Source organism: Pelodiscus sinensis, chromosome 5 (assembly GCF_049634645.1).
Source record: "Pelodiscus sinensis isolate JC-2024 chromosome 5, ASM4963464v1, whole genome shotgun sequence".
Classification (NCBI taxonomy): Eukaryota; Metazoa; Chordata; order Testudines; family Trionychidae; genus Pelodiscus; species Pelodiscus sinensis.
In genome coordinates, this window is record NC_134715.1 from 107,287,514 (window position 1) to 107,307,132 (window position 19,619).

At 45.7% G+C, this 19,619-nt stretch overlaps 2 protein-coding genes across 5 annotated transcripts in view; one reads left to right on the top strand and one right to left on the bottom strand.

Annotated features, from left to right (window-relative positions):
* Positions 1–19,230, bottom strand: part of BST1 (bone marrow stromal cell antigen 1) — a 42,813-nt gene extending 23,583 nt beyond the window's left edge. The window contains exons 1-2 of one of the 4 annotated variants that reach the window (XM_025178419.2): positions 19,015–19,228; positions 6,306–12,950 (exon numbers count right to left, since the gene is read on the bottom strand). In XM_025178419.2, coding sequence (XP_025034204.1) covers positions 6,306–6,478 — 173 coding nt within the window. In that variant the 5' untranslated portion in view covers positions 6,479–12,950; positions 19,015–19,228. Of the gene's footprint in view, positions 1–6,305; positions 12,951–13,322; positions 17,170–19,014 lie in introns of those variants that run through there. The other 3 variants (XM_025178418.2, XM_075930709.1, XM_075930710.1) reach the window with 3 other exon arrangements.
* FBXL5 (F-box and leucine rich repeat protein 5) overlaps positions 18,375–19,619 on the top strand; it is a 45,362-nt gene continuing 44,117 nt past the window's right edge. The window contains exon 1 of the mRNA XM_075930708.1: positions 18,375–18,556. Within this exon, the coding sequence (XP_075786823.1) occupies positions 18,473–18,556 (84 nt within the window). The 5' untranslated portion in view covers positions 18,375–18,472. The remainder of the gene's footprint in view (positions 18,557–19,619) is intronic.

Below are 19,619 nucleotides of genomic sequence, written 5' to 3' on the forward strand. Positions count from 1 at the left end.
ATCAGCCCTGGTGCCAACTCTGCACACACATCTATACCAACGATTTCATCACTGGACCCAATGACATCAGCTACCAAATCAAAGGCTCATTTAACTGCACATCCACTAATGTGGTCTATGCCAGCAATGCCCCACTGCAATGCATATTGGCCAAACTGGACAATCTCTACGAGAAAGAATTAATGGACACAAACCAGCTATCCAAAAAGGCAACAAAGTTGGAGAACACTTTAATCTTCCTGAATAGTAATAGAGATGTAGCCGTGTTAATCTGGTCTTGCTGAAACAAACGACAGGACTATGCAGCACTTTAAAGACTAACAAGATGGTTTATTAGGTGATGAGCTTTCGTGGGCCAGACCTATTTCCTCAGATCAAATTTAATCTTCCTGGATACTCATTAATGGATCTCCAAGTCGCTGTTTTGTTTCAGACCAATTCCACAAGCCAAATACACAGAGAGGGATTGGAATTTAAACTTCATTCAGAAGTTCAATTCTCATGCAAATGGTATGAATTGTTGGATGGCTTGCACATTATCAACAAACCAAACAATGAAGGTGCTAATGGTTCTTGATGTCTGTGTAGAATCTGGTGTGAAAACTAATGGTTCTTATCAGCCTCTTTTAACTGTTTAGTCTTTAAGGTGCTACTAGACTGTTTGTTGTTTTTTAAGTCTTTCCTGTTACAGACTAAGTGGGCTATCCCTCTGAAGCTTATCTATTCACTGTCTCTTTTTTTTCCTCCCCTCCAGGACCGGCCCACAACATTTTGGCACCTGAGGCGGGGAGCTCAAATGATGCCCCCTTTCCACCTTTTTTCCTGCCTATTATGTTTCTTGTGCCCTCCTTCCTCCAGCACAGCACTCCACCGTCTCTTTGCATCTAGAGCAGAGAGACTACATATGCACCAGCAGCAGACACAATTTTCTACACTCTGGGTCCTAGTGGTGCCCCCTCGCCCACAGTCTGGCACCTAAGGTGGCCGCCTCAGTTCACTTCCTGGTAAGGCCAGCCCTGCTCCCTTCCATTTTGTTTCCTTCTCCCCCCACCTTCCCTTATTTATTCTTGGATCTGGTCATCTGAAGAAGTGGGTTGTACCCATGAAAACTGATGATACCATCTACATGTTTTGTTAGTGTTTAGGGTGCTACTAGACTATTTGTTGTTTTTTAAGTATAGATGATAACAGCCTTCTACTACTACTACTGTTTACTCCCTTAGCTCAAGTGTTAGAGGTATGCACTGTAGATCCAAAGGCCCAGACAATGCTGATGATTTAAATTGGAAGTCTGTATGGCTCCACAGCATGGAAGATCTGATTTTTCAGGTTTGTTTTTTTTAATGTAGGAAATTACATTTTAAAAATCTCTATATTAAAAGAATGTTAAGGTTATACTCACCAACCCTCCTCAACAGGTCTCAACAGGGTGGTGAGTGGGGGGGGGGGGTTGGAAGTGCAGGGCTCAGGTTGGGGGTGTATGAGTGAGCAGGCTGCGAGTGCGGGGTCTCAGCTGAGGGAGTGTGTGATGGGGCTGTGGGTGTACAGAGGGGGAGATCATGTGGCTCCGGCCCCGTGGAGCACTGGGGAGGAGGCGGGAGGAGGCCACATGGCTCCCTCCTACCCAGGAGCAGGGAGACCGCAGGGTGCATGGCTCCCAGCCACCCAGGATGAGGGAGGGCACGTGGATTCTGGCCACCCTGGGAGGGCAGACGGCTACTGCTCCACAGCAGTGGGGATGGGGAGGGAGAGAGGAGGCAGGGCAGCTGAGAGCAGAGGGGGCAACAGGACAAAGAGTGATATGTCACTCTATCATTCTGCAGGAAAACATTTTTTGTATATATAGAGAGACAAAGTCAAGTATTCAAAAACTAGGAAATGTCAGAATAAAGGATGCCGGTGTAACCTTAATTCAGCCTTTTGTGCATATGCATTATGATAAAATCTTTAACTCATACATACTATTTTTTTCTACAGAACTGCCACCTCATTATTGCACAGGCTGAGTGATAAGGGAATGGACTGCACCCTCAGCAAGTTTGCAGATGACACTAAGCTAGGGGGAGAGGTAGATATGCTAGAGGGCAGGGATAGGGTCCAGAGTAACCTAGTGGATTCTGTCAAAAGAAATCTGATGAGGTTCAACAAGGACATGTGTAGAGTCCTGCACTTGGGACGGAAGAATCCCAAGCATAGTTACAGTCCTGGAGACTGACTGGCTAAGCAGTTCTGCAGAAAAGGACCTGGGGGTTACAGTGGATGAGAAGCTGGATATGAGTCAACGGTGTTCCCTCAGTCAACAATATGTCACTCCTGTGTCAACAAATAAGGCAGAGCAAGAGCATTTCCTCTCTGTCAGGAGGCAGTTCATCTCTGAAAGCGTTACATATAGCATCAGGTTATTCAGTAGCTCAACACTTAAACATTCAGGAAAAACCCAGCAGACTGTCTCTGCAGGAAGTGTGCTGTCAATCACAAATGGGTGCTCAAAGATTCTGTCTTCAAACAATTTTAGTCAAGTGTGACTTCCCACTGCAGATATCTGTGCTACCAGTATGCAAAAAAAGTTCCAATTATTTTGATTCATTAGAGTGATGAGTCTGGGTTTCTTTCTGTCTGTATTCCTAAATCCTTGGAAGAGGGATGTGATACATGCTATTCTACTGATTCCACTATTCCCCAGAGTCCTCAAAAAAAGTGGGACAAAACAAAGCCTTACTAATACTGGTAGAAACAACATGAGCTTGTCCATTTTGTTATTAATTAGAAATTTTATTATGCCTTTGAGCTAGTTTAAGTCATTTAAAGGGAATGAAGTGTGCTTGTAAAGCTGTGTACAGGAGTTGATATGACTGTCATCACAGCCTCCAATCACACGGCCAAATCTTTCAGGCATTATTTCTCAGGAGAAGGAGCAGGTCCTTCACATCGATCCTTTATGCCCACATCAGACTGCATGGAAGCTAGCTGGCTGAGCCTTGTGGACAGAAATGTCTCCTTTGAAGTGTTTTGTTCCATATCTTTATTAATGACCTGGATGAGGGGATGGATTGCACCCTCAGCAAGTTTGCAGATGACACTAAACTAGGGGGAGAGGTAGATAAGCTGGAGGGCAGGGATAGGGTCCAGGGTGACCTGGACAGATTAGAGGATTGGGGCAAAAGAAATTTGATGAGGCTCAACAAGGACAAGTGTAGAGTCCTGCACATGGGATAGAAGAATCCCAAGCATTGTTACAGGCTGGGGACTGAATGGCTAAGTAGCAGTTCTGCAGAAAATGACCTGGGGGTTACAGTGGATGAGAAGCTCGATATGATTCAACGGTGTTCCCTTGTAGGCAAGAAGGCTAATGGCATATTAGGGTGCATTAAGAGGAGCATTGCCAGCAGATCCAGAGAAGTGATTATTCCCCTTTATTCGGCTCTGGTGTGGCCACATCTGGAATATTGTGTCCGGTTCTGGGCCCCCCACTATAGAAAGGATATGGATGCAATGGAGAGGGTCCAGTAAATGGTGACCAAAGTGATTAGGGGGCTGGAGCGCATGACCTATGAGGAGAGACTGAGAGATTTGGGCTTGTTTAGTCTGCAGAAGAGAAGTGGGGGAGGGGGAGATTTGATAGCAGCCTTCAACTTGGGAGGTTCCAAAGAGAATGGAGAAAAGCTGTTCACAGCAGTGAGGGATGGCAGAACAAGTAGCAAAGGTCTCAAGTTACAGTGGGAGAGGTCTAGGTTGGATATTAGGAAAAAGTATTTCACTAGGAGGGTGGTGAAGCACTGGAATGGGTTACCTAGGGAGGTGGTGGAATCTCCATCCCTAGAGGTGTTTAAGTCTCGGCTTGACAAAGCCCTGTCTGGGTTGATTTAGTTGGGATTGGTCCTGCCTTGGGCATGGGGCAGGACTTGATGACCTCCTGAGATTTCTTCTAGCTCTATGATTCCATGCTCTGGGGATGAATCAGAGCTGTGTAGTAAATGAGGCTGTTTAATGTAGGACCTCTGCCTCGTGTGGTACAAAAATTGGAAGTTTCATATTTCAGAGGACTACAGGAAGATAAATGATGGTCTATTTAAAGAAGCTGAATACTACAATGGAGCACTGGATTCTATAGTGACTGTGCCAGAGAGTTGTTATGTGATGTTGGGGACCCTTAATTCTGGCATTTCCTAACTTTGCAGTGCTTGACTTTGCAACCTTAATGTGGTTTTAATGTCATTTTGAGATACACTGGACTCTATATGCATATAAATTACTATAATATTTACCCGGCATTGTTCGAGTCCTTAACTCAATTAATTTTGATTTTTGGAAAATAAAATGATAATGTACATGCTTCATTGAAATCATTGCTCTGGGGTGTGAGAGGGGATAAGGGTTCAGTATGCAGGCTGCCCCAGGGAAAGAGAACTACCCCAGCCCTTTCTCAGCAGCAACTTGGGGCCAGGTGAGAAGCATCTTTTAATGGGTGCCGCAGAGGGCACAGCTGGGGAAGGAGTGCATATTCCTTGGCTGAGGCAGGTCCAGGTTTGTCTGTCCCCTGCACTTCCCAGCAAGAGTATGGAATGCAGCAAACTGACGAAGGGGAACAGCCAGCAATATCCCCATATGAATCATGGTGGTGGGTGGGGGTGGAGTTCTTCAGCCTCCCTTCCCCTTAAAGGGCACCTGGAGATTGGGAGACTCAGGGGTGGGCAGTCCCAGATGGGGGGTACCCTCAGATTATGAAACTGATGGGCAATAGTTTATATCCTAAATAATTCTCTTAAGGTAGAAAGAATTTTCTCTGATTAAGGTAATTCTACGTCTTGCTAAGTAGGTGCATTGTTATTTCTTATCTTCTGCTGAACAAGGTTTGAGAAGAATATTTAACTTCCAGCCTAGGTTTTCACCTGGAATAATCTTTTGTAGATCCATACTGGCTGGTTCAGTTACTAGATTTATACCTATTATTTTCTTCCTGATATTCTTTGTCACATTTTGTTTCTCCTTTTTTCTTTCTTCTAGAAATCTTTGTAAGGCTTGGTCTACACTGCAACAGGTCGAATTAAGATATGCAACTCCAGCTAGGTTAATTACTGATAGAGACTGATGGGAGCAAATGCTTTTATCCGCTTTCCGTATATCTTGTGAGGAGCAGAAATAGCAGCACCTATAGGGGCACCCTTTGAGTTTGATTTAGTGGATCTTCACTAGACTCTCTAAATCAAACCCTGGAAGATGGACCGCAGCAGCATCCATCTTCCGTGTAGTGTAGATGTGCCCTAAAGGTCTCTTTCCAGAAGTTTTCTGCTCTAATCTCTGTGGAACTAGCTTTTTCTTTGCCCCCTTTCCTACAAAATGTTACTTTATTCAGAACAGACGAATGTCTTGTATTAATACACTTGTTTTTTTGGCTTTGGGTGCATCTGCGCTGCACCCTATACTCGAAATAAGATACGCAATTTGTGCTACGCAAATTGCATATCTTATTTCAATTTTAGTTTGAAATAGCTTATTTTGAAATGTGGCGCATCTTTGAAATAAATAGTCCCAAATTTTGAAACAAAGTACTATTTCGAGCCATCCCTTGTCTCTTGTGCAACAAGGTTTGCCAGGATGGCGAAACAGCGTACCCATTATTTTGAAAACAATTTCGAAATAATTGGCAGCTTGTGTAGACACAGGGTAGCAGTACAGACATACCCTTTGTCTGAAAGGTGCATAAGCCTTGTTTTAATTTAAACATTCCAGTAATTACCCTATTTATTTACAGAAAAAGATCAGAATCTTCAGTCTTTGTGAAAACGTGTTCTAATGAAACCCTGGGTCACAACTAATTTCAGCTAAAATCCTATTTAACACTCATCTCACTAGTTTCAACATTTTTTCATCATTATTATTCATACGGGTCCACAAGTCTATCATTCATTGGAACTTAAATTTAGGATTGATGTCATACAGTTAATTACTATGAGAAACATGTCAATACAGCCAGATTTAGGTTATCAGAAGCTAACATACCTTATAACATAAAGCACAAGAGGGTTAAATTAGATATCCCATTCCGTCAGCTTTTCTTTTGCATTTTAGGGACATTAATGAAAAAAGATCAGCAAAAGTCTGAAGTACTGCTGACAAATAGCTTCCCCCATCCCTGTAATATATTTATTTTACTAGATTTCTTAAAGATGATTTTTGGATTTCTTAACAACTACAAATATGTAGGTTTCAACGGGACTACTCACATGATTAAGACTGTCGTACCAGACCTATGATTTGTAAAACCATTCAAGTGTGGAGACTGATTCAGAAAGAAAAGTACTTACCCAACATTAGGATTCACAAGTCTAATGTATTCATAACACCTTCCAATTACAATGCTCTCCAGGTTAGGTGTGGTACCTTCACCTTTCCATTTCTTCCTGTCTATTTCTGTAGGTTTAACATAGTCTTTACTGAAAAGAAGGCCTACTAACAGAGACAAGAAGAAGCTGTTCATGTTATTGTGAGAACTAAAGTAATAAAGAAATAAAATAATCAAATGTCCAAATGGGAAAGAGAAGATTGCAGGTTTATGTTTGTCTATCAATACAGGCTGTGGTCTTGAACTTGAATGATTCTTGATGCAGAGTATCCTGGAAAACAAACTTTGTTGTGAAATGCAACAGCTTCCTGGGACTATTGCAGTGCTGAAAGTCCTTGAAAAGTCCAGCTTGTAAAACTATACATACTATTGCCATCTTGTGACTATTAAATAATATTACACGTCCTCTAAAGGAAACATATCACTAATGTAGTATTAACAAAAATTCAGATTTGCTGAATATACATTGCACTATATAGAAAACATGGCAAGTTGCTCCAATGAAAATATTTTAATATCATTTGATTTCAGTGTTACAGTGCTTACATACCTTTTCTACTGAATGCACAATTTGCTGAAATAACAATAAGTCTGGTAGAACTTTAAAGACTAACAAAACATGTAGATGGTACATGAGTTTTCATGGGCACTGTCCACTTCTTCAGATGACCTGTTACAGACTAACTACCCCTCTGAAGCTTTTGAAATAACAACGTCAAGAATAAAATGAGACACAAGATTGATGAGGTAATATCTTTTATTGGTCCAACTTCTGTTTGTGAAAGAGACAAGCTTCTGACCTTAAGAACTGCTCTGTGTAGCTTAAAAATGTGTGTCACCAACAGAAGTTTAACCAGTAAAAGATATATAATACAATCAGCCTAGGTAACATGGGTATTGTCCATATCTTTTTATTTCTGCATGGATTCTGCAACAAAGCTTTTGTTGTGATAAGACAGATTATAAAATGTTCCTTATGAAGAAAACTGGAATCAATGATACTCAGAACCAAATAGATTAAACTTGACATTCTGTGTACTGTACTGAAGAAATGGCATTGATTTACATATCTGTATTCTCAACCCATTGTCTGCCTACCCTGGATAAGATCTTGATCAGATCTTCTGCTGATGTAAATCAATGGAATTCCATTGTCAATTTTCTTATATTGTGCAGAGACTACTTTGTCATCCTGTGTACAGTTTGCTTATGGATGTGACAACTTGGGATATACACCTTTGGCTTCCTTTCTTGTAGTAGCATATCCCTTAAGTCCTCATTCAACTCTCTAGTTATATCAGAGTACGTCAATATGCTTGTACTAGTAGATAACTGATTCATTTTATTGAAGACAGAATTTTCTTAATTGTCTTTCTTTAGGGGAACTCTTAGTGGTACCAAGGTCTTCCACAAATTGTAGTAAAAAGTTGGCAAGGTGATTTGCCGTTGTTACTATATTTCCAAGTGAGCATGATTCTTAAGTAGCTTCACCTCAGAAATTGATGCCACTTTTTTGCAGTGTTGGTCTTGATACACTCATGAGACCAAATAATCAGTATACTGTACGTCAGCTAGTGTTATGCATTTGTCCAGATTTCACTTGATCACCTTTTCCCTAGATTGCTGGAGCATGGCATATAGATTGACTTCAGACATCAAAATATTATCCACAATGGCTCCAAGTGTGCCAAGTCTTGCTTAGGCTCATAGCATGAAATTCTGGCTTCATTGAAATTGATGGGAATTTTACTATTTACTGCAGTGAAGCCTGGATTTCACCAATAGATTTTAAGGCCAGAGTGAACCATTGTGATCTTCTGGTGTGACCTTCTGCATAATACAGGCCATAACACATCACTGAATGAATCTTATATCACACCCATAAGCACTGGTAAAACTAGAGTATATCTGTGACAGGTTTGATCAGAGAGGACCCCCTTAGGGTTGTCATATAGTGTGCTGTTCATGCCACAGAGCCCACCTATCTACCCACCACCCTATCTTGCTGAGCCAGAAGCGCTGGTCTCCCCTAGCTGAAGACCCCCTAGAGTTGGAGTAGCAGTCCCCCATCCTGCAGAGTAAGATAGATGCTGAACCAGCTCAGTTCAAGGAGGGCTCAGTTATAAGGTGATTGACAGCACTCAGAAACACAGCCCCAAAGAGGAACACAGCCCCAGATAAAATCCATCTTACTCTGTATAAAAGTTTTACACAGAGAAGGCTTATAAGTTCACCCTCTTTATCAATGAAAGAGAGAGGTGCACAATGAGGTGCACAGGTAACAATTATTTACACTGGGCTTGATAATAAACAAAAGTGTTTTTTATTAAGTATAAAAAGTAGGATTTAAGTGAATGCAAGTGAAAACTAACAGTTTGAAATAAGTTACTAAGCCAAAATAAACAAAACATGCCAGCTAATTCTAATACACACAGGCTATGGCTACACTCGTGGTTTTTTGCGCAAAAAATATGCACTTTCCGCTTTCATTTTGCTCCTGGATGCACTGGATTGGTGTGGGTTGCTGGGGCTGCAGCAGGGTTTGGGTCCTACACTTCCCTGGAGATGCCTGGGGCACAACACTGGTGGAGCAGGGAGCTGGTGTGTTCCCATTTCCCCCAGGGCTGGTGGGACTTTTAGGTTTGGGCTCCTGGGGTGGCAGGGAAGTAGGTTCTGTGTTTGGGTCTTCAGCTCCATTTCTGAGCTCCAGACCCATGGCTTCTGGCTCCATGCCTGGGCCCTGTCCCACGCCTGCAGAGCTTTGGGCTGTAGCTACAGGCTCCAGCCCCCTGCTGCCTCCCCGCTTGACCTCCAGTTGCTCCCCTTACCTGTAAGCAGTCGGACACGACCTCCCCCCTCCTCCTCACTGGCACCAAGCTGACTGGACATACTCCTCTGCTTTCCCTTTCCCTTTGACCCTATCTCTTCTTAAGGATACAGCTAGACTGTGAGGATCTATTGGAAAAAGATACACTTTTGTCAAAAGAGGCTTTTCCAAAATTTGGCCCATCTAGACTGGGCCAAATTCCGGAAAAGCCCCCTCTTTCAAAAGCTGCCTTCATCCTCGTGGAACGAGGAATACAAAGCAGAAGAGCAAATACATTCCCCTGGTATCCCGAAAACCCGCCACAGTCTAGCCATACCCTTAGTTACGATTTATGTGAAGTCTTTAACATGTCTTTGGTATGTTAACCCATAGTATTTACATTAGGTCCTTTTAGTATGTCAAGTAATTCAATTTATGATAGGTTTCTGGTTATTTACCTAGAAATCATATTGCTTATATATATGTCTGTAACTTGTGGAATGTATGTGGGGTGTGAATGAGAAATACCCAGCCAAAAAGGCAGTTTAGAGCCTGTGACCTTTTAAGGCAGACAAAGACCCTGCAAGCAGATAAATTAACTGAGAAGGGGCCAGAAAATAAATCTCTCGCTCTCACACACACAAAATGTAACATCGCAGCAGGAACCTGGGACAGGCCCAGAGAAGCCTCCTGCAGATCTGAAGGGATCTCCCAAGGAGCATCATGGTGGAGTCCCTGGGAAGTTGATGCCTGGCCAGCACTCCAGCCACCAGTGAAATCAAAAGTAATCAAAAGTAATCTGCCGCGAAACAGCCAGCATGAATTTGATGTGTATGTGTGAGAGTATCACTTTACTCTTAAGAGCCTGTACCAATAAACAACCCAAAAGCAATACTGCTCCAGCTCACCCTTTGTCTGCATTTGTTGCTCAGCAGGTCTGGGGTAGTGAGACATTAGCCACCGTCCAGGGCTCAGTCTGCCCCCAGGCTTGCCAGGGCTAAGTGCATCTGCTGTGAAAAGTGATGCTTGCTATGTTTGTTAGTATCACTTTTCACAACTCTTCCTAGCTAGCTATAAATAAATTACAATGATTTGGATGTGTACATAGGCACATTTGTTTGTTTTTCCTAAAGTTAATTAAGTATTTTAGGAAAAACTGTGAGAGCAGCCTCCAGCAAAAGTCGGTGGCTGCACTCTGAAGCCACCAAAAAATTTGCTCTGAGGCAACAGACAGAAGCAACTGGTTGGATGGGATCCCAGTGGGCCACCAGCCATGTGACCACCCTCAGCCCAGGGAAGAGCTGAAACAACTCCCCTTCTGCCCAGGGCCTGCCTCTTCACTCTTCCACTGTCCTGCCCTCTACTGACTCTTTCACACCTTTGCTTTGCCCCCACCCTGCCTCCTCTCCCAACAGAGGTGGACCAGGTCACTAGCAGGGCCAGCCCTGGCAGCAGGGGTCCATCCTCACACTCACCATTAGTGGTGAGGGAAGTGGAGCAAGGTGACCCACTGCTTTGCTCCCCCAGCTGCCACATCACTCCACTCCCACTGGGGGATGTGGAGCAATCCTGCTCCCTCCCCCCAGCGTGGTACAGCCAGGAGAGCAAAGCAGCATGGAAGCCTTGATCCGCTTTCCCAACCACTACCAGTGAGTGTGTGGGGGGAGGGGGGGAGGCGGAGAAGGCACAGACTCCTGCTGTGGGAGCCTGGCCCTCCCCGGCTGGTTGCTGGATGGCCCCTCCTGTCTCTAGCATTTTGTTGGGGTGGGGGCATGTGATCCCTTGTGGCCCCATATGATGTCCCGATCCCTGATCTATCTTCATTCTCCACCCATTAGATCTCATTATGCTGTTTTCTGATAGATTTAAGCTACCTCTTAATCAATGTTCCCTCTAAATTTTCCCATCCATGTGCAGAATACATTTACTTATGTACACCAAGACATGTGCACATGTACACCACCAATAGAAACACATGCTGCTGATTCTGGTCAGCTGTGTGCACTCTGCCAGTCAGCTGGGTGGCACCTGAATCTCTCCTGGGCTGCTGCCCAAGTGCTCACATTACAGGAAACACTGCTCTTAATCCCTCCTTTCATAAATTAATAGATTGAGCTTTAGACTCCTGCTGTTAGGTGTTTACTCCTGTAGCAGCTGCACCACACTGGGAGTTCATGTTGAGTTGGCTATCCTCCATGACTCATAAAGTCACTGTAAAATACTGCCCCCTATTGAGTGCTATATGTTGTTTCCAGAAGTATGACCTTGCATTTGACTGTATTAAAAAGTACTTTGTTCAAATACAATTTTTGAAGTGATCTCAATCACTGTTTCTGAATCTTTTTGATACAAGGGACAGCTTGCTGCCTTTCTAAACTGTGTCATAAAGATCTCAGGGACCAGTGCCAGTTCATGGACCAGAGGCTGAGAAACACTGATCTAGATCATTATGTAGGACTGACCTATCATTATTAATTTCTCCACCATTTTTGTGTTACTTGCTTACTTTGCCAACAATTTTATATATTTTATCCAGTTTATCTATAAAGATATTGACTAGCACCGGGGACTCCACTAGAAGCACCTCAGTTCACTGATGATTTCCTATTTAGTCACTTTTGGAATACAGACTTTTAAAATACATTTAATATATGCTGCAATGATTTTGTGTAGCATTAATTTTTTTAGTAAGCGTTGCACAGTGCTATGTAAATGTCTTTACAGAAGTCTATTATATCAACGCAGTTCCCAAAGAATAAGCTCTTGAATCCATACCACCTCTCTTGGGTATTAAATGATTAGCACTGACCTTGCTTTATCCAGTCATATGTGGTATAGAAATACTGAATAGCTTGCAGTCTGCATTGGATCCCTAACTCCAGTTTAGGAAAAAGGATTGTCTTGCCAATCACAGTGGACACATCCTCTATTGCAGTGTTTCTCAACCAGTGGTACAAGTACCCTCAGGGATAATCAAGAGAAGTCTGGGGGGTACGTCAACACAACTGAAATTTGGAGAAAACTGAATTTTTGTTTTAAGTTTTACAGTACTGTATTATTTTTGTACTTTTTACACCCAAAAATTTCATCGCCCACCCAGCTATGATTAAGTTGCTTCAACAAATGTGTTGAGATGGCAGAAATTTTTTTTGTGTGTATGAAAATTGTAGGTAGTTGGGATACTTATAATTTTTTTAAAAAAAGGGGGTACTTTATAAAAAAAAAGTTTGAGAAACACTGCTCCACTGTACATCAGCTTCTTGTATGTCTTAGTTCGTGGGTAGGGAACCTCAGGCCTAGGGGCTGGATCCTGCCCCAGAGGTTCAAGGATCTCCTCCTAGCATCGGGGAGTCCACACCTACTGAGAGACTGCAGCACACAAAATCTACTAGCCTGGGCCCCACTAGGCTCTGGTGTGCACAGTGAATATCTTTCTTCTTCTCAGTCAAGGGCCACATCAGTGAGGGTTTGGGTTGTTTTTTTTGTCTTCTCACTTGTGTGTGGCCTCCCCTCCAACTGATTTTTCAATGGGTTAGCAGCCCCCGATGCAAAAAAGGTTCTTCTTCGAGTGATTTCCCCATGGGTGCTCCACATTAGGTGCTGGACTTGCCCCGGTGCCGCAGGACGGAGATGTTCAAACCCATAGTCAGTCAGACTGTGCATGCGTAGAGGTGTGTGTGTGGGGGGGGGGGTGTCTCGCGGCACTTATGCTCTCCCGCGCTGCACGATCCGGTCTCAACCAGTTCCTCTTCAACCGCCTCAGGCTGCAGATGGAGCAATCATCTCTCCTTCTGGTTCAGCCTTTCATGAGAAAAACCCAGTTATAATTCTTCAGTTTATTTCTATAATCGTTTATTAATAGTTCTATATCTGTTCACGTTCATTTAAAAAAAAAAAGAATAAGTTTTTCCCTGTTAGTATATAGTCCTTTAAGTTCCATTCTCCTTCTCTTCTCCATTATACCTTAGATTCTTGTATATAATTTAAAAAAAAAATAGAAAACAAGCCGGAGCACACAAAGGGAAGGAGCAGCATTAACATCCATAATGCCGGGTTTAAGAAATGCTCCCTGTGCAGCGACTCCATGCCTGCGTCTGACGGCGATGCCGCGTGCATCCGCTGTCTTGGTAAGAGCCATGTACCGCAAAAATGCGTACACTGCTCAAAACTTACTGCCAGGGCCCGCCATGACTGCGAAATGAGGCTCCGCAAGATTCTCTTCGAGAAGGCGCTCTAACCGCCAGGGCCAGCTTCGGCCTGCGCAGCAGCCTCAGAAACGGAGCGCCTCCTCTCCTTCCAGGGCTCCTCCTAAGAGGACAAACAACGTCTTTTAAAAAATTTGCAGACTACCCATACTACCAACTGGCCATACCTTTGGATGAGGCTGTCTTGGAAGTTGCTAACGAACACTGGCAGACTCCTGCCTTTGCCCTTCCCACTAATAAGTGGGCCGATAAAAAAATATTTTGTACCCCCAAAAGGGTTGGAATTTCTGTTCTCCCACCCTCACCCCAACTCTTTGGTGGTCGATGCTGCCCAGCAACGAGCCAAGGCCTCTCAGTGTAAAACAAACTCGTTGGATAAGGAGTCAAAAAGGCTCGATTTATTTGGGAGGAAAGTATACACCTCTGCAACTTTGCTCCTTAGACTCGCTAACTACCTAGCGCATCTATCAAATCATAATTTCGATAATTATGCAAAGCTGACAGACCTGATGGAGGCCTTTCCTGAATCTGTAATCCAGGAGGGTTATGCCACCACTCAAACCAGTCTCCAGATTGCCATGGATGTAGCAGACACCGCAGCCCGCACCACAGCCACTGCAGTAGTTATGCGTAGGGCCTCATTCCTCCAAGCAGCGGGATTACCAAGGGAGCTACAATCCAAAGTGGAGGATTTGCCTTTTGAAAAGGATTCACTCTTCGGGGAAAAGACTGACTCAGTCTTACATTCCAGCAAGACCACTAGAACAACCTTACGGTCACTTGGAATGTACATCCCACCTTACAGGAGGAAACGCTATACACCGTTTCAAAGGCATTACGATTATCTCCATCCCAGACAACACCGGCAACCACAACATTGGCAGTTCGACCAGCCACACCAAAATCAACGCCAGAGATCAATAAGACGCCAGAATCAAAATAACCGTGCGCAAACGCATCCAGGCAATAAGCAGTACGTTTGAGGCATTGGTCGGAAGCAAGCATATAGCCCCCCAAAGCCTCGGTCACATCTTTCACCATCTTCTAAGGCCCTTTTACAACCAAATGGGCCAATAACACTACAGACAGATGGGTCTTAGAAATAATCTGCTCAGGTTATGTGATTCCATTCCATTTTCTCCTGCCCACAACTCCCCCATCCCTGTCCCTCTTCAGGGACCCCTCTCACGACGATCTGCTACGGGCCGAGATTTCCCCTCCCCTCCCCATAGGAGCAATAGAGAGTTCCATCTCAATTCCAAGGGAGAGGATTCTATTCCCGTTATTTCGTGGTACAGAAAAAAACGGCAGATGGAGACCTATACTAGACCTTCGACAGTTAAACAAATATATTCGAAAACAACATTTCAAGATGGTGACCTTAACCTCTATTCTACCGGCCCTGGAGCAGGGCGATTGGTTTGCTGCTCTTGACCTCAAAGATGCCTATTTCCACGTGACGGTTCACCCCGCTCACAGAAAATTTCTACACTTCATGATTGGCGCAGATCACTTCCAATATCGAGTACTGCCCTTTGGCCTCGCAACAGCTCCAAGGGTCTTCACAAAAACATTCGCAGTCGTCACTGCCCATCTTTGACGTTCAGTACAAGTCGTGATCATACTCAAATTAATGGGTTATATGGCCTCCGCGACATACGTCGTTCCCCACGCCATTTTACACTTTCGGTCATTACAACACTGGATGACCACAATATACGATCCCATAACGCACAATGTATGCAAGTGGGTAAATGTTCCATCCATGGTCAGGTCTTCCCTCTACTGGTGGACGGGAGATGACAACTTGCTTTCGGGCACTCCGTTTCATCACCTGCCACTGCATTGTCACATGACCACAGATGACTCCCTCATCGGCTGGGGCACTCACATAGGCGATCTCTCCGTACAAGGTCGCTGGTCGCCACAGGAATCCCTGTTACACTTAAATCTCCTTGAATTGAGGGCCTTTGCCAATGTCTGCAGACATTTCCGTACACACCTCCGCAACTCCACAGTGGGCGTCTTCACAGACAACATAGCAACCATGTATTATATAAACCGCCAGGGAGGTGTGCGATCCCGATCGCAATGTACGGAAGCAATCCGACTGTGGAATTGGTGCATTGCCGATGGCACCACCCTTCTGGCATCCTACTTACCTGGCATCTACAACACAATCCCCTCAGTAGGAATTTCGCAATAGCCCACGAATGGGAAATTGATCGGGATATTCTCCATTCCATCTTTCGCCATTGGGGCTCCCCTCGAATAGACCTATTCGCTACCGTCAGCAACAGAAAGTGCCACCGATTCTGTTCCAGAGTGGGCCTAGGCCACCACTCCTTAGGGGATGCCTTTCTCCTCAGTTGGAACAGTCCCCTCATGTACGCTTTTCCGCCTATCCCACTTATCTTCAGAGTCCTACAGAAGATCAAGCTCGACAAAGCCTCGGTCATCCTGATAGCGCTGGAGTGGCCTTGTCAGCATTGGTGTCCACTTCTTATGTGACTTGCACGACGTCCACCGTATCACCTGCTGTTAATCCAGAATCTTCTGACCCAGAAGTGAGGCTTTCTCCTTCACCCGCAATTGCATACACTTCACCTCTCAGCTGGTACCTAGCTGGCTGAATGCCTCCAAGGCCCTATGTTCTGACCGTGTCAAGGATGATCTCATACACAGTAGGAAACAAAATACACGCATCACTTACCTTTCCAAATGGCCACATTTCACTTCCTGGTGTTCTGAACACAACGTGGATCCTCAAATGGTCCCCATTTCCATCATCCTAAATACACGTGCAACAGAATGGACTAGCCTTATCGTCTTTAAGAGTCCATCTCGTGGCACTGACTGCATTCCGACAGCCAATAGAGGGATTTTCACTCTTTGCTCACTCCTTCACCAAGAGATTTCTCAAAGGCCTATTAAACCTAAACCCTCCTCTGTGCACTCCCACCCCACTATGGAACCTGGACTTGGTACTCTCCACCTTAACAGCACCACCTTTCGAACCCCTAGTCACCATACCTCTCCAGACCCTCACCCTAAAGCTGGTCTTCCTCATCGCCATCATGTCAGCACACAGAGCAAGTGAGATTTCGGCATTAATGGCATCGCCTCCCTACACCATCTTCAATAAGGGTAGTGTTATTCTAAGATATCACCTAGCCTTTACTCCTAAAGTTTGCTCAGAGTTTCATCTCAACAAGCCAATAGTGCTACCTACCTTTTACCCAAAACCTCATACCTCACCATGTGAGGCAACCCTCCATACACTGGACATACATAGGGCCCTAGCCTTTTACTTGGAGCGTATTAAACCATTTAGGAAAACTGATTGATTACTAGTTTCCCACACAGAACAGTCTAAAGGACAACCTTTATCATCCCAGAGAATCTCTAACCTAATTGTTTCCTGTATAACCCAGTGCTATACACTATGAAAGGTTCCCCTTCCACAATCCCTTAGGGCCCACTCCACTAGGGTAGTGGCTACCTCTACTGCTCTCCTTAAAGGCGTACCCCTTTCTGATGTATATAGTGCTGCCACCTGGCCATCCTATCAAATGTTTGCCAAACACTACGCTATTCAAACAAGATGGCTCTCAGATACTTCTGTAGCATCCGCAGTTCTCTCCTTACGTACATAGTGACATCTGAATCCCATTTCCTTCACTTGGGTGGGTACTGCTTCTCAGTCACCTAATGTGGAACACCCACGGGGACATCACTTGAAGAAGAGAATGAAGTTACTCACCTTCGTGCATTAACTATCGTTCTTCGAGATGTGTGTCCCCGTGGGTGCTCAACTACCCGCCCTCCTCCCCACTTCGGAGTCTGTTTCCTTTTTTGCAGATTCTGAGGCGGGTCCGAGGAACTGGTTGAGACTGGATTGTGCAGCGCGGGAGAGCATGAATGCCGCAAGACCCTCCCCCCTCCGCGCATGTGTGGTCCGACTGACTACGGCTTTGAACATCTCCGTCCTGCGGCACCAGAGCAAGCCCAGCACCTAATGTGGAGCACCCACAGGGACACACATCTCGAAGAACGATAGCTACTGCACGAAGGTGAGTAACTTTGCTTTCCCCAACCTCAGACATTGGTATGGCATCTAGTCAGGATTTAAAGGTTGAGTAAATTTTTTGGTATTACACCTAGTTCAGTAATGCAACTTCTAAGCTTTCATCCAGTTGAATGAGACTTTACAAAGTAATGAGAAAAAATGGCTCAGGTCTTGAAGGACTTGAAGGACTGGATTCTGTGAAAGGTGCCTTCAACTCCCATTGAGTAAAATCCCAAATCATTTCTGAAATGGGCTCTTAGCATATAATTCAGTAGACTGGGTTCCTTTATGTCAACTGTGTTGTGTGCACTCTACCCATGGCAGCTTGGGGATTGCTTTTCCCAATGTCAGCAGACCTTACTAGCACATGGGGATAACTGATTAAGTCTCAGCTTAGAGGTTTCTCTTATAGTTATAAGCTGGCTGCCTGCCCTGCTCTAACGTAGCCAGCTTTGCCAAGGGCTCTGCAGTATAAAGCTTACGTAAGCTTTATACTAGAGCCTGCAAGGGCATGTAACCCCTAGGATTTTTAGCAGTTACGTGGTTTCCAATGTGCAAACGACTGTTTCTATTCCTAGCACATGTGCACTGGAGAGCCAGATGGTTCCATTTTTTTCCCTGCGGAAAGGTGCATGAGGGGCCAGGGGATCCATGGGATCAGATGAGGATGCCCCGAAATCCAACCTCTGTCCCTGCTCTAATAGGAAGGGGCTGGCCCTGGAGATAGGGGCCCGGCAGCTTAGAGAAGGGCGCAGCCTGCAAGGAGGCGCTGGCAGCTCCGCCCATAGAGCGAGCCCCGCCGCCCCCGAACGCTAACTCTTTCAGGGGGCTTCGGCGTTCGCAAACAGCCCGCGCATGCGCGCACACTGCGACGCGCTCTCGGGGCCGTTGCGGCACGCCGCCGTTCAGGTGTCCCCTGTCACGTGACGGGGAGCACGGCCCGCTCCCAGAGCGGCCTCGGGGGAGTTGGAGCATGCGCAGAGCGGTGGTTGCTGCCGCGGTTGGTGCCGCTACTCGCGCTCGGCAGGGCGAGTCTCTATGGGGAGAACATGGCTCCCTTCCCCGACGAGGTGGATGTCTTCACGGCGCCGCACTGGCGGATGAAGCAGCTGGTCGGGCTCTACTGCGACAAGGTAGCGGGCGGGACGAGGGGGAGCCCGCGGCCGGAGCGGGGTGGGACCTGCCCGCCCCCAGGGGAGGATTTACAGAGTGCGCAGCGGTCCCCGCCCCTCTCCCCGGGACAGGGCAGGGACATGCGGCCCTGGCGGGCTGCCGAGCGCCTCGCTCCGGCCCGATGTCCACCCAGCAGCCGGGGCTTCTTCAGCCCCGCGAGCTGGGCAACTTGCGCCTGCCCCGGCGCACAAGTAGCCGCGTCTGCTTCCCGCCGCCCCCGGCAGCAGGGCTGTACTGCTCGGGGGCCGTCCCGCTGCCCCGCCCGCCCGCCGGGCTCTCTTCCCCTCTAGGCGGTTTTCACCCCCCCCCCCCCAAACTCCCAGCAAGGCTCCGCTGGTTTTTCCCGGCTGGGAAGAGCAGGGCTTGTTGTGGAGCCGCCCACCCTGCCCCTCCCGTTTTATAAGATGCAGCAACTTACCCCGTGCGGTTCCACTGTCGGAGTTAGGTGTACAGGGCCCTGGCGTGCTGTGCAGGTGTCGGTATCACGTGCCAGGCGCCCCTGAAGGACCGACATGGCTGTGAAGGAGATTTCTCAAACATAAAAAGGCTTGTTGATTACATTGGAAAGGCTGCGATTTTAGAAATCTGGCGCCTCCCCCCAAACTATGGTGTGCCAATCTCAATGGTGGCCGCAGAGCAGCTGCTGGCGTAGCTCTCTGCTGATGTTGACTTTTCTCATTTGAAGTTGCAAAACTACGTTGATAGTCGCTTTAAGAATACGTTAAATAGCTTCTTAATGTTATTTTTCCACAAAAGTAACCTTTGTCATTTCCGCAGCCATGTTATGTGATCACAATTGATCTGCCTTTTGGGAGAGGCATCTACATTACAGGTACAGGTAGTGCAGAGGGATGTGTGAGACAATCAGTAAAATGTCGTCCTCTATGCTTATAAAAAGTTTGAGCCCACCCCTACTGTAAAACATATCCTTTGATTGCTGCTGTTTTTGGCCTTAACATTCTTCTGTATTGGGCTTTGAATGCTCATACGCTTTTATTAATGCACTTGCTTTTTCAACATTGC